Source organism: Erythrolamprus reginae, chromosome 5, assembly GCF_031021105.1.
Source record: "Erythrolamprus reginae isolate rEryReg1 chromosome 5, rEryReg1.hap1, whole genome shotgun sequence".
Lineage (NCBI taxonomy): Eukaryota > Metazoa > Chordata > Lepidosauria > Squamata > Dipsadidae > Erythrolamprus > Erythrolamprus reginae.
The window spans coordinates 82,220,341-82,234,236 of NC_091954.1; the positions used below are offsets into that span (position 1 = coordinate 82,220,341).

The window sequence follows — 13,896 nt, forward strand, 5'->3', positions numbered from 1 at the left end:
TAACTTCCGCGTTCGGCTTCAGGAGACAGCTGCGAAGCGGCACGCGTGTTTTAAAAGGTTGCAGCCGGCCTGGGGGGCTCGGGGGGGTGCTTGCAGCTTTCTTTCTTGCTCTTTTTCTTTCTCTCTTTTACCTTCCATTCCTCTATTTCTTCTTTTCTTTCTCCTTCCCACCTTCTTCCCTCCCTCCCTCCCTTCACTCATTCCTCTCTTACTCTCCCCTTTCATAAGTTTCCTTGCTTCCTTCCTCTGTTCCTGTCCCTTCCCCCTTTCTTTCTTTCTTTCTTTCTTTCTTTCTTTCTTTCTTTCTTGCTCTTTTTCTTTCTCTCTTTTACCTTCCCTTCCTCTATTTCTTCTTTTCTTTCTCCTTCCCACCTTCTTCCCTCCCTCCCTTCACTCATTCCTCTCTTACTCTCCCCTTTCATAAGTTTCCTTGCTTCCTTCCTCTGTTCCTGTCCCTTCCCCCTTTCTTTCTTTCTTTCTTTCTTTCTTTCTTTCTTTCTTTCTTTCTTTCTTTCTTGCTTTCTTTCTTTCTTTCTTGCTCTTTTTCTTTCTCTCTTTTACCTTCCATTCCTCTATTTCTTCTTTTCTTTCTCCTTCCCACCTTCTTCCCTCCCTCCCTCCCTTCACTCATTCCTCTCTTACTCTCCCCTTTCATAAGTTTCCTTGCTTCCTTCCTCTGTTCCTGTCCCTTCCCCCTTTCTTTCTTTCTTTCTTTCTTTCTTTCTTTCTTTCTTTCTTTCTTTCTTGCTTGCTTGCTTGCTTGCTTGCTTGCTTGCTTGCTTGCTTTCTTGCTCTTTTTCTTTCTCTCTTTTACCTTCCCTTCCTCTATTTCTTCTTTTCTTTCTCCTTCCCACCTTCTTCCCTCCCTCCCTCCCTTCACTCATTCCTCTCTTACTCTCCCCTTTCATAAGTTTCCTTGCTTCCTTCCTCTGTTCCTGTCCCTTCCCTCTTTCCTTCCTTCCTTCCCACCCTCCATCCATTCATTCACCCATTCCTCTCTTGATCGCTTAAAGCCGGTCCCTGGTGCAAAAAGGGTTGGGGACCTCTGTCCTACAGGATTGGGTGGCAGAGAAGTTGAACATATGTAAATTTAAAAGTTTAAGAAAGTTTACAAGTTAAGTGAAAGAAACTTCATTATTCATTTATATGTACATGTACATTTCTTCATTAAAAACATGTCTTTCTGCATAATTTAGACTAACTTTGTGAGTTTTTTGAGGGCTGGAACCAATTAAAATTATTTACATTAATTCCTATGGGGAAAAGTCGTTCGAGATAAGAGCTGCTCGACTTAAGAGCCCAGGTCCGGAACGAATTAAACTCGTATCTCGAGGTACCACTGTATTACATTTGTATGCTGCCCCTCTCCGCAGACTATATGCTGTGGGAGATCTTCCTAAAGCCCAGGAGACAGCCAAGTAATTTTGGACTAGTTTTTCTCTTAGCCAAAAGAATTGCCAACACAACTGTATGGATTTGTCTGTTAGTCACCTGAATCAAGACAGTCAAAGATACACATAAGCATATAATTTGCCTGTAGTAAATTATCAGCTCTGGGCATGGTATTTTTAATTGGTTTATGGAGGTTCTTATAAATTAGAAGCTTGTATTTCCAGCAGCAGTTTAATTAAGTAAAGTGATTTAATCTGCAAGTGCAAAATAGCAAAAAAAATGACTTTTTACATGTTGAATTAAAGAGGAATAAGGTAGTTTGATTGTAATGTGGCTTAGTACAGAATAATATCCTCATCCACAGTAATATTTTTGTGGTAGAACTCCATCTAAACAGGTCAGTTGTGAAGTATGGACAGAAGTTAATTAGTAAATTTGTAATCTCAAACAGAGGAGAAAAAGACTACTCTGACTTGTTCCAGACAGAATGATTAACTATGGGCGGATGCTGTATAAAGCTCCCATATTATGTGTGAATAAACAAAATACTTAGTTTGCTTAGGATTTTGACTCAAGAGAGAGAACTGAAATTATGTCAGCCCTCCCAGGTAAACCAGATAAGAACAAATTCCACTTCCTTGTAAGGCTACATTAACAGAATCTTGCAAGTCTGAAAGTATAAACTTCTCACCTCCACTTATAACTTCTTGATCTGTCAGGGTAGGTCCTTCCTAAATTTATTTTTCTGATTGTTAAATTGTTTCCTAGGCAGATATCATATATCTGATCTTATCCACAAGGTCATCCACACATTCCAAGTTAGGAATTTAAACATATAATTATTCCCTTTATTTGGAATTTAATATTGTGTTTGAACTAGCCTAGTATATTGGTTTAGGGACATTGCAGATCGTACAGTGAGTTACATTGGAAGTTACTGTGTTGAATCAGTGTCAGCTTTAAAGAAAATCCTCAAGAGAGTTAATAAGGAAATGACAGCTAAGAAAGAAATCAAAATATTTTAGCAATAATTTCTTAAGAGGAAATTTAGCAAGTTTCTCTGTCTTCAGTAAATGTAACTCTTCAAAAAGAGGATTCTATTTACAGAGTGATAATATAATGAAACAATGAAACATCTGGTAGAGAAATGTTTGCAATTATGATTTGAATAGGATAACAAGAGAGATAGTATTTAACTGGACATTTGAAGTTCTTGAGACGTGCTTCAACTCACAGCATGACGCAGCATTTGGTGATCCCAAATTAATGAACTTGGCTGACTTACTTGCTGGCAGATGGAAGCATTGTCGTACACTTTTCACGTAGACATCTTTTTAAAGTCAGAGTTGGCCAGTGAAATACAATGAATTAAAATGTATTTAAGTTTATACAGTACATTTACTTGCTAGTAGAATGGTTGTTAGTTGCTAATTTTTAAAAATCCTAGCTTGTTTTTAGCATAAAATAGCACAAAAGTAGTACCATATTTTAAAACCTACCCTGATATTTTGAGATAATTACATACTCATCAGTACTGAAAAAAACTCTGGTCCCGGGGACCAACCCTGATTGAATTCTGGTACTGAATTTTGTTTGAGAATTGTGTTAGTGTACAAAATATTTGTTTTATTCTTTGAAGATAGGCAAATTGTCAAACCTTATAATAAATGGAAATGAAGCCACACTCTCCATTCATTTTCTTTTAAAAGATATACAGGTTGTCCTTCACTTATGACCATCATTTAGTAACCATTCAAAATTACAGTGGTACTGAAAAAAGTGGCTGACAGCTGGCCAGCGTTCCCATGGTCATATACTCATTATCTGGGCACATGGCAGCTTGTTTGCACTTATGCAGCTGCAATGTCCTGTAGTGACGTGATTGCTATTTGTAACATTCCAAGTTGGCTTCCGACAAGTAAAGTCAATGGGGATACCGACAGAAAGTTGCAACTACCTTCTATTGGCTTCCCCATTGATATTGCAGTCCCATAATATCCTATTTAATGATCATACAGTAGGTGCCTTTCTTTATGACCATGGTGAAAAAGATTTTAAAATCAGGTATGGTTGTGTGATGCCCCACTTAATGACGCACTGTTTAACAATGATTTTTTTTGGTCCCTATTGTGGTAGAAAGTTGAGGATTATGTTTAATTATTCTTATAATTTCAACATTGATGACCATTTAGTTATTGACGAACAGCCTGACTATATACTGTATTTTTGGCAGTATAAGTTGTACCTTTTTCTTTCCTAAAGGAGAGTGGAAATGTCGGTGAATCTTATACTGTACAGCGAATATAGCCATATTTGGCTTCCTGAAGTCCTGCCACCAAGTCCCATTTTTGTGAAAAACAAGCCCTTTTTTTGTGTGTGCAAAAATGGGGTGCACAGAGGATTTGGGAGGTCTGCAGAGTGCTCCTGGATGTTGGGGGAAGGCAAAAACATCCCTATTTTTGAAAAAAAAGGGGAGGCATATTTTTTTTTGCAAAAACAGAGGTGTTTTTGCCTTCCCCCAGTCTCCAGGAGCATTCTGCAGGCTTCCCAAACCCTCTGTGTGCCCCATTTTTTTGCAAAAATTGGGGGGAAGGGTCCATTTTTGCAAAAATGCCCCCAGTTTTTCAAAAAGAACATGATGTGCAGAGGGTTTGGGAGGCTTGCTCCTGTGGCCCAGGGCCAGGGAGGACAGAAAGTTTTTTCTTACTTACCTCTTTGAAGTCTTGGTGCATCTTATGGTCTGAAAAATACGGTATTTCTGCAACCAACCATAGAGCAACATTGAGCATAATAAATTTTTCTCTCATAAGTGGGAAGCAACTGTAAATATCTCTTTTCTTCTATGCATAGCTTTTCCATTAGTTTTCTTTTTAACTTGGATCTCTGCAAGAAAGCAACAAATATTAACCTAATGGCTTTTATAGATAGAGTGCTAAATAACAACTCAGTAGATCAGACTCTTTGGATTGCAACTGGTATAGGTTTCCTTGTCCCTTGTTCCATAACTTCACTGGACCATGGACTTGATTTTGTTATCCGCTAATTATTTTTGGTTCATTGATCACCATTTTTCAATGTTTATACTTACTTAGGAGATTGGCTGGGTTTTTTTTTTGTGGGGGGGTGTTTGGTATAGCTTGCTGAGAGCTGGCTAGGAAAGTCTTATGTTTCATAATAGGGGTCACTGGAATAATCACAAGCAGAACATGGAAACTAACATTTTTGTACTTTCTGCTATCAAATTAAAGAAATGTGAATGTGCTTTGCAACAATTTGGAATTGTGTTCTGTACAAAATATATCTTTTGCCCCAGCTCCTTATTTCCAAAGTAAATAGTTTTTGAAGTGACTTTTGAAAACTACTATTTTTCTAACGTTCTGTAAACCCATATTCTTGGAGATGACTTGCATTGGTATTGCTATTGGCAAAACAATTGATAGAGGAATAAGAAAGATCATAGTTTCCATCATTATAGATAGTATTTGATTTATGTCTGTAATGAAGACAGAAACCAGAATCACTTAACAACTTTCTTACTAAGTGTAACTGCAGTACTTCGTTTAACAACTGTGACAAGAAAGGTCATTATATGGGGCAGAATTCACTTAACCGTCTTCCCTAGTAATGGAAATTTTGGATTCACTTCCTGAATTTCTAGTCTTTGCAGTTGAAAATATTGAATCACTATTACTGCGTTCGTATTTACAGTATGTCATACATGTTTGATATATTCTGAATATTTGCAATAGGAAATGCATTGTTTATTTCCCCTTTATCACCAGTTGTCACACTTTATGCTACTCTGGGAGGTCCTGCAATAGTGCATGGATTAAATGAAACTGAGGTGACAACCATTATTACAAGCAAGGAACTGATAGAAACAAAATTGAAGGTAAATGTAGTCCTCAGCTATATAAACTTCTTTTATCCCTTTAATATTGTGGAAGGAAATATTACCTATGGCTTATTAGGTGTCTGGTCAGAGTGTTTGTGGATTATGTTGTTTTGTAGTTTTTATTGTTAGATTGTTACTTCAGATTATTAACATTTTGTTACTAAACTTTTTGAACATTTTAAATTTGTTGTAAAACATCCAGTTTTCTGGAGTAGAAAGCCATTAAACTAAATAAATAATTATATAACATCTTGATTTTTTTCTGCTTTCTAGAGATTTTGTTTTCTTATAAAATAACATAAACACAAAAACATGGGTGGCTTGTATGCAGGAACAGTTGATTAATAATTTTCGTGGTCCCTAAATTAATGCTTAAATAATTCTGATATTTAGATATGTTTATGTATTATGGTAAAAAATAATGTAGTTATTTTGTTTTAATTTAGCATGATATGGAAGCACAATAACACCCTTTAAACTATATCTTATGGCTTAACAGTTTATATGAATCCAGTTCATTTTTAAAAAAAATGTATCTTAGAGCCTACAACAAGAGCCTACTGAAATGTGTCAGCATAATTTTTTGCATTCCTAGATGACTACGTATATTTGCCTCTTAAAAAGGGTTATTTCTACTTGGTACAGTACAGTTTGCAGGAATGATACAGCCAGCGATGGGCTATGAGCTGGAACACTAAATTGTGCTTGCCGCGACGGCTCATAAGTGCTTGCAGGCCCAGCGCGATTTTGCTTCTGCACCTGTGGAGGTAGCAAAATTGCGCACAGAGCCGCAGGTGCGCCTGTGTTTCGGCATGCACGGAAGCAAAAAGAACTTGCCGAAACACCAGCGCACCCGCGGCTCCATGCGCGATTTTGCTTCCTCCACAGGTACAGCAGCAAAATTGCGCTGGCCTTGCAAGCACTTATGAACCATGGCGGCAAGCGCAATTTAGGGTTCCAGCTTGTAATCCACTGCTGGATACAGCATACTGTACTTATTGTTCTTGATATCCATTTCATATTAACTAGGGCTGCACTATTTTTCCATAGTTGCTGCAATTATAAAAGGCAGCTGGATGATCCCCGGAAAATATTCAGCTAGTTGAAGGAGTGGTAAAGAGGTTATACATGAACAATCCTCTGTGGTTCAAAGTATTTTTTTGCCTTTACATCATAAGTGCCGTATAAACCTGATGTTCATAATATATATAACTTACATGTAAAGGAAGAGTGCAGGCAGCTTTGAGCAGCTATCTTATAAATGCTGTGTTATATCCATTAATCATTCCTACAGTGTAAGCTACTTAAAATGGAAAGGAGGGAAAGGCTGGTAAATTTTAAAAATGACAAAATGGGTTATTATCTGTTTGTACCCACTGGAGCAAAGCATGGAAAAATCATGTCATATGTGAGGATTTTCCCATAAAAGGACTGCTAACATCTTTTTTGAATATTTGCTTCATAGACTAAAAATTTGATACCCAACAAGTATCTTTGAATAATCTGCTATATATCAAAACAGATAATATGCTGCCAAATGTTCTTAAAGATGTCTATCAAAGAAGGTGTCAGCAGTAGAATGCACTGAAGTAGATGTGAAGTAAATATATATATTTAATGTCTATTACTTGATCTTAAGCTGACTATAGTTTACTTGCTCTTAAACTGATTATAGTTTAATTTAGCAGATTTTTAAAAATCTATGTACTGTGAAGATTTTAAACACTATTTATGTTTCTTTTCTATAGTATATTGTTTCTCAGATTCCTCTACTACGTCACATTATTACTGTGGATGATGGCAAGCCAACATCATGGTCTGATTTACCAAAAGGTGTTATTGTTCAAACTATGTCATCTGTTCAAGCTATTGGAGAAAAAACAGAAAATAGTATGTACTATTCAATCAATTGATTTTTTTTCTTACGGTGATGGAATAAAAAGGCAAACAGAGATTAACAAAAAGTCTTTGGCATATTTCCAAATACAGCTATTTGAATCCTGGAAAACCTATTGCTCAATGCTGTCAATATTGGACTAGTATGACCTATGTTCTGACTAAAATGTAAAACAGCTGTATGTGTTCCTTGGGAGAGGGAGGAACCAAGAGAGGAACATTGACATCAGATTTCTTCAGGCTCCCTTCATAAATAGGTCCACAGATGCCTACCAGTGGAGGCCAAGATAAATGATAATTTTGATCTGAAGGAAATCAATGCACTAAAAGAGCATGATTGGGCATGCCTGTAGCTTCTGTTAGCAGCTCCTTGAAGTGTCTGAATCTTTTCCTAAGAATGTGTGGCTAACAATTATTTATCAAGCTCCTCCACAAAAGTACAGTAAACCTAAAACAAATGTGCTTAATTCTTTTTGTTGATATCAGAGAGGAAAACTTAAAAGAAAAGCACAAGAAAGAAATAAAAAATGTAGTATTTTGGGTTTTAGCAAAAATAATAATTCATAGTAGCATCCACATAGAAAGAAAACTAGACAAAATCTCTTCTTTGTTGAATATAGTTAATTTCATCATCTCAAACAGTTCCATTAATTTTACTACCCTTTCATTGTGGGAATCTATAAGTATTTCCATCTTTCTGCATACAAAATTCTTGCTGCAGTTATCATATATAAAAACAAAATCTCATGTTTTTTCATCAATCACTTATTCATCACACTTAAAAGAAATACCTACAGTTTATTTTAAAAATTCTCTTAAGTAAAGTAAAGTACGTACATACATACATAAACAATGTCGTCTGGTGGGACCCAGGGGAAGAGACTTCTCTATGGCGGCCCCGACCCTCTGGAACCAACTCCCCTTGGAGATTAGGATTGCCTCCACCCTCCTTGTCTTTCGTAAACTCCGAGTCTACGGAGAGGGGCGGCATACAAATCAAATCAAATCATCGATAGATAGATAGATAGATAGATAGATAGATAGATAGATAGTAGATAGATAGATAGATAGATGATAGATAGATAGTTAGATAGATAGTTAGATAGTTAGATAGATAGTTAGATAGATAGATAGATAGATAGATAGATAGATAGATAGATAGATAGATAGATAGATAGATAGATAGATAAACAAACACCTCAAAACCCACCTCTGCTGTCAGGCATGGGGGAATTGAGACATCTCCCCCAGGCCTATATAGTTTATGCATGGCATGTTTGTGTGTATGTCTTGCTTTTTAAATAAGGGGTTTTTAGATACTGTATTTTAAATATTAGATTTGTTATACATTGTTTTTATTATTGCTGTAAGCCGCCCCAAGTCTACGGAGAGGGGCGGCATACAAATCTAATAAATAAATAAATAAATAAATACATAAATACATACATACATACATACATACATACATACATACATACATACATACACGAGTCCAATAATTATTAGCCTTCTTACTTGTTACTTATTTTTTGCAAATGTGCTAAAAAGTGTTTGTTCCTTTGTCAATAAAAGGAAATTGTTATATCTATTAGAATGTGTATCTTTGGGGACAATTTAAAATATTTTTATCTAATGAATATTTATGTTTGTATTTTTTTTCTTTTTGTAAAGCATCTTTCAAACAGAAGTTGAAACCAGTATCATCAGACATTGCAGTTATTATGTATACAAGTGGTTCTACAGGAGTCCCAAAAGGTGTCATGATCTCTCATTGTAATCTTATTTCTAGCATAACAGGAATGGCTGAAAGGATTCCAAATTTGGGGTATGTATTAAATTATCTTTAAGGGCTAAATAGCTTTTATATTTATTTACAATACTATAATCAATGATAATGCTTGCTCCAGATGCTCCAGAATCCCACAGCACTAAACATCTCCTTTAAAACCTCTATCGTTTGGCTGCCAACTGCGGTTTAATAGCTCCATTCATCATCATTTGATATTCTACTTTTCCTCCATTGAGAGAAATGAACCCCAGATGGGGTCAGCAATGGGACAGGTGGGACCCTGTAATCCTCAGTCCTCCTGAGCCCCCAGCCATCACTCCTTTACTCCACTTTGACCAGCTTCCAACCCTTCTTGGTATTTCAAAGGGCCTCCTTGGCATTTCTTCAGTCTAACTGCCTGTGGAACTTCTGCTGGAGTCACAGTTTCCAACGCAGATTCCTCTGCTGCTATTACAGTTTCTTCCAGGTCAGCAGCCCATAACCCTGGTACTATACCCTCAGCCAACCTTTAATAGGAGAGCTCCAACAAACTGTCAGATAACTTGACAGTTCAAGGTTCAAGATAAAGCCTTGAATCTTGTTTATTTCACATCAGCACAAACTGGCATCCAAAAGTATTATAAAGAGAATAAATTTATATGCCGCCCTGAGTCTGCGTAGTGGGGCGGCATACAAATATAATAAATAAATTATAAATATAAATACAGTGATCCCTCGATTTGCGCGTTCTCGATTAGCGCGAAACGCTGCAACGCGGTTTTTCAAAAAATATTAATTAAAAAATAAGTCCGCGTTTTTTTTCCTACACCACGGTTTTTCCCGCCCGATGACGTCATGCTGATTGCTGATTGGCCAAAATCTCGACCAAGAAGGAAGGAGGGAGGGAGAGGAAGGAGGGAGGGAGAGAAGGGAAGGAGGGAGGGTTGCCATTGCCATTGCCGCCAGCGCTGCCCCAAGAAAGCCGGTGAGAGGAAGGAAGGAGGGAGGGAGAGAAGGGAAGGAGGGAAGGAGGGAGGGAGGGAGAGAAGGGAAGGAGGGAGGGTTGCCATTGCCATTGCCGCCAGCGCTGCCCTGTGGGTAGCGGCGAGGAGCCCGGAAAAATCACCATTGCATTGCCAGCCTCCGAACTTGCGTCGCTCCACCTTCTGCGCATGTGCGGCCATGGAACAAAGGGCGCGCATGCGCAGATGGTGTTTTTACTTCCGCATCCAGTATAACGCGGAAATCGGTTAGCGCGGGAGGTCTTGGAACGTAACCCCCGCGCTAACCGAGGGATCACTGTATATAAACAAACAAACAAATACATAAATAATAATTGTTGGAGCTATTGCTCATGCTCCCCGCCACCTGATAAAGCCCCCAACCCTATCATTATTGCATCCCTACCCTGTTTATAGCTAATCCCACACACCCTCAAACACCTGACTAAGGAGCCTTGTACTTGCTGAACTTACACTGTACACAAGTACACTGAGAGCATATGCACCAAAAACGAATTCCTTGTGTGTCCAATCACACTTGGCCAATAAAGAATTCTATTCTATTCTATTATAGCATAGTCTAAGTCTCTTCAAGGAAGTCTCCAAGAGCTTACAGCTTCTCTGGGGAAAGCCTGGCATTCTGCCCACTCTACCAGAAGCTGCCTCATGTTCCCGAAATCCTCCTTGTGCTGCATAGCTGATGGGAGGACAACTGCTCCCTTCTGTCACTCCCCTCTGTGCTCTCTTTGATGTGACAACCCAAGTGCTGGATGCGCTGGGCTGACAGTTTCTTCTGTTTGTTTTCCTGATGCAACAGTATGCCAAGATGTGTTTTAGAATATATTATTATTGTCTTAGCAATGAATTGGTGTAATTTGACAGATACCTTAATTTATTTTCAGAGAGAAAGATACTTACATCGGCTACTTGCCTCTTGCTCATGTTTTAGAGTTAAGTGCTGAGCTTGTTTGTTTGACCCATGGTTGCCGAATTGGCTATTCATCACCTCAAACTCTAAGTGATCAGGTAAGCTTTTTCAATACATAAACATTTCCAAATATGACATACATTTCACAGTATTTTCTAAATACAAAATGGAAGTGTTTGTCTTATTTCTCTTAAAATCAGTGCTCTTTTGTATTTCTGACAAAATATTCTTGGCCTATTTTCTGAAATTACAGGGAAAAAAATTCTTTAGAATAGAATTATTATTATTATTATTATTAATTAATTAATTAATTAATTAATTAGATTTGTATGAATACATTGTGAACAAATAAAAACAGATTGGATAAAGGCAATACGTTACTTTGTCTATTTTTCTTTCAGTCATCTAAAATAAAGAAAGGGAGTAAAGGTGATGTGTCTACATTGAAGCCAACTTTGATGGCAGCTGTTCCAGTAAGTTGATGTCTACAACTGAAGTTAGTTGGGGGAAAGATCAAAGGCAACATGAGAAAGTATTATTTTACTGAAAGAGTAGTAGATCCTTGGAACAAACTTTCAGCAGACGTGGTTGGTAAATCCACAGTAACCGAATTTAAACATGCCTGGGATAAACATATATCCATTGTAAGATAAAATACAGGAAATAGTAAAAGGGCAGACTAGATGGACCATGGGGTCTTTTTCTGCCGTCAGTCTTCTATGTTTCTATGTTTCTATTTTATTTTATTTTATTGGATTTGTATGCCGCCCCTCTCCGAGGACTGTGTGTGGAAAGTATTTGCGAGCAGCATGTGATTATGAAAAGTATGTTTTTAAAGAAAAATATTCATACTTATATATTATATGCTTAGAAACTTCTTAAAAATGCATGAGTGATTGGTTGCTTCAGGCTGAGTAAACAGAACCTGGAATATAAGGGAGCCAATTTCCAGGGACCAAATTGACTAACCAAATGAACAATGAACAAGTATTTAACAAATTTTCCTTCTAAATGGACAAAACCATGAGATGGGAACAAGAAATAGCCCAGTTATTACCCTAGAAAATAACCTAGGAAATGTGGGTAAAATGCAAATGTATCCGATTTAGCATAGCTGGCTTGGTAGAAAACGTATTTGAAAAAAATAGTTGAACACATTCAATTTGGAATGAAGCTCCAAAAGATGAATGGAATTTTAGGTGCATCATTACCATACAATACTCCTACATGATGTGCTAGAATAAATGTATAAACACATAGCAGTTTATCAGTGCTTAATTTAATTTATTTCTACCACTAGGAAATCATGAATCGAATATTCAAGAAAGTGTATTGAATTGAGTGCGTACTAACTAATCAAGGGTTTTAACTATTCCACTAAATTTTGCATTGATCAAACTAACTCAGTTCTAGGGAATATATTTTAAGAAGAATTTGGACAAGGAATAGGGTCAGAATAACAGTGAGGATAATTGGGGACCAGAAATTAAGCATTGTGAGGAAAATTGAAAGGAATTGAGAACATTGATTTTTAGAGAAAGCTAAGGGTATGTATAATACCCTTCAAATACATGAAGGATCTTACAGAGTTTTTTATTCCTCAGGACAGAATATGGAAGAGTGAAAGGTATTTGTAAGGATAGGGCAGTGATGGGCAACCTTTTGAGCTTGGTGTGTCAAAATTCGCCAAAAAACTGAGCATAACTCGGGTGGTGTGTCACCTTGAGAAAAAAAACATAATTTTGTGATATTTATAGTTTAAATAACAAATATGCATAATTATCTTTCTCTCTCTTTCCTGTCATTCTCTGCCTCAATCATTTTCTCATTTCTCTTTTTTTTCTCCCCTTTATTCTATCATTTCTCTCCCTCTCTCTTCCTATCTTCTCTCTCACACTCTTTCTCTCTCTCTCCCTTCCTTCCTTTCTTTCCTTCTCTCTTCCTTCCACTTTTTTCTCTTTCTCTCTCTCTTTTCCTTCCTTCCCATCTTCCCCTCCCTCTCTTTCTCCCTCTCTCCCTTTATATTTATCTCTTCCTTCCTTCCTCTCTTCCTCCCTTTCTCTCTCCCTCTCATTCACTTTTCTCTCTTCCTCCCTTTCTCTCTCCCTCTCGTTCACTTTTCTCTCTTTGGCGAACCCCCAAACTGTTCAGATTCAAGTAAAAGCTTATCAAGGGGGGTGGGGGGTTGTAAAAATCTAGTTATGAGCCGCCAAAGGAGGAAGCAAATGGTGCGACGTCCACACAGGTTTTTTTTTCAGACTCTCTTTTTTGCGAGCCCGGCATGATTTTTTAAAATTACAAATTAATAACCCGGAAAGGGTTTACCTTAGCACCGTCTCCTGTAACACCGTTCTGGAAGGCGAGCAGGGAGCAGAGGGGCGAGGGCAGTGTTCCCTCTAATTTTTTTTCGGGGTGGGCGGAAAAGTACAGTGTCTGAGTGACAATCCCTTTGGGACTGGGCGGCATATAAGTATAAATAAATAAATAAATAAATAAATAAATAAAGTGTGGGCGTGCGCTATCACACATGAGCGAGTTCTTGCATCTATAATTCTATCCTTTCTATGTCTCCCTCCTTCTTTCCTCCCTCCCTCTTTCCTTTCTATCTTTCTCTCACCCTGCCTTTCTCCAAGCCCTTCCTTTTCCCTCTCCCTATCCTACTACCCCTCACCCTCCTTCTTTCCTCCCTCCCTCCTTTTTTCTATCTCTCCCTCCCTTTCCTCCTTCCCTCTTTCCTTTCTATCTCTCCCTCCCTCCCTCTTCCTTTCTATCTTTCTCTCCCTGCCTTTCTCCCTCTTTCCCTTCATCTCTCCCTCTCTCTTTATCTCAATTCCCTCTTTCTCCCTGGGCTGCTGTGCCTGCCCTGCAGCCCCACCACGGACGGACTGCCTTAGCATTGGCGCCCCCCCCACACGCTGCAGCTGCCGGACCATCAGCAGCACACACACACACACACACACACACTGCGTTTCTCCCTCTTTTCCTTCATCTCTCCACGCACACGCTGGCAGCACAC

General features: G+C 38.0%; 1 protein-coding gene across 2 annotated transcripts in view; it reads left to right on the top strand.

Moving 5' to 3' along the window:
• Positions 1 to 13,896, top strand: part of ACSL3 (acyl-CoA synthetase long chain family member 3) — a 63,089-nt gene that overhangs the window by 28,194 nt on the left and 20,999 nt on the right. For both annotated transcript variants that reach the window (XM_070753288.1, XM_070753289.1), the window contains 5 exons: positions 5,175 to 5,284; positions 7,036 to 7,177; positions 8,855 to 9,008; positions 10,855 to 10,978; positions 11,282 to 11,353. In XM_070753288.1, the coding sequence (XP_070609389.1) occupies positions 5,175 to 5,284; positions 7,036 to 7,177; positions 8,855 to 9,008; positions 10,855 to 10,978; positions 11,282 to 11,353 (602 nt within the window). The remainder of the gene's footprint in view (positions 1 to 5,174; positions 5,285 to 7,035; positions 7,178 to 8,854; positions 9,009 to 10,854; positions 10,979 to 11,281; positions 11,354 to 13,896) is intronic.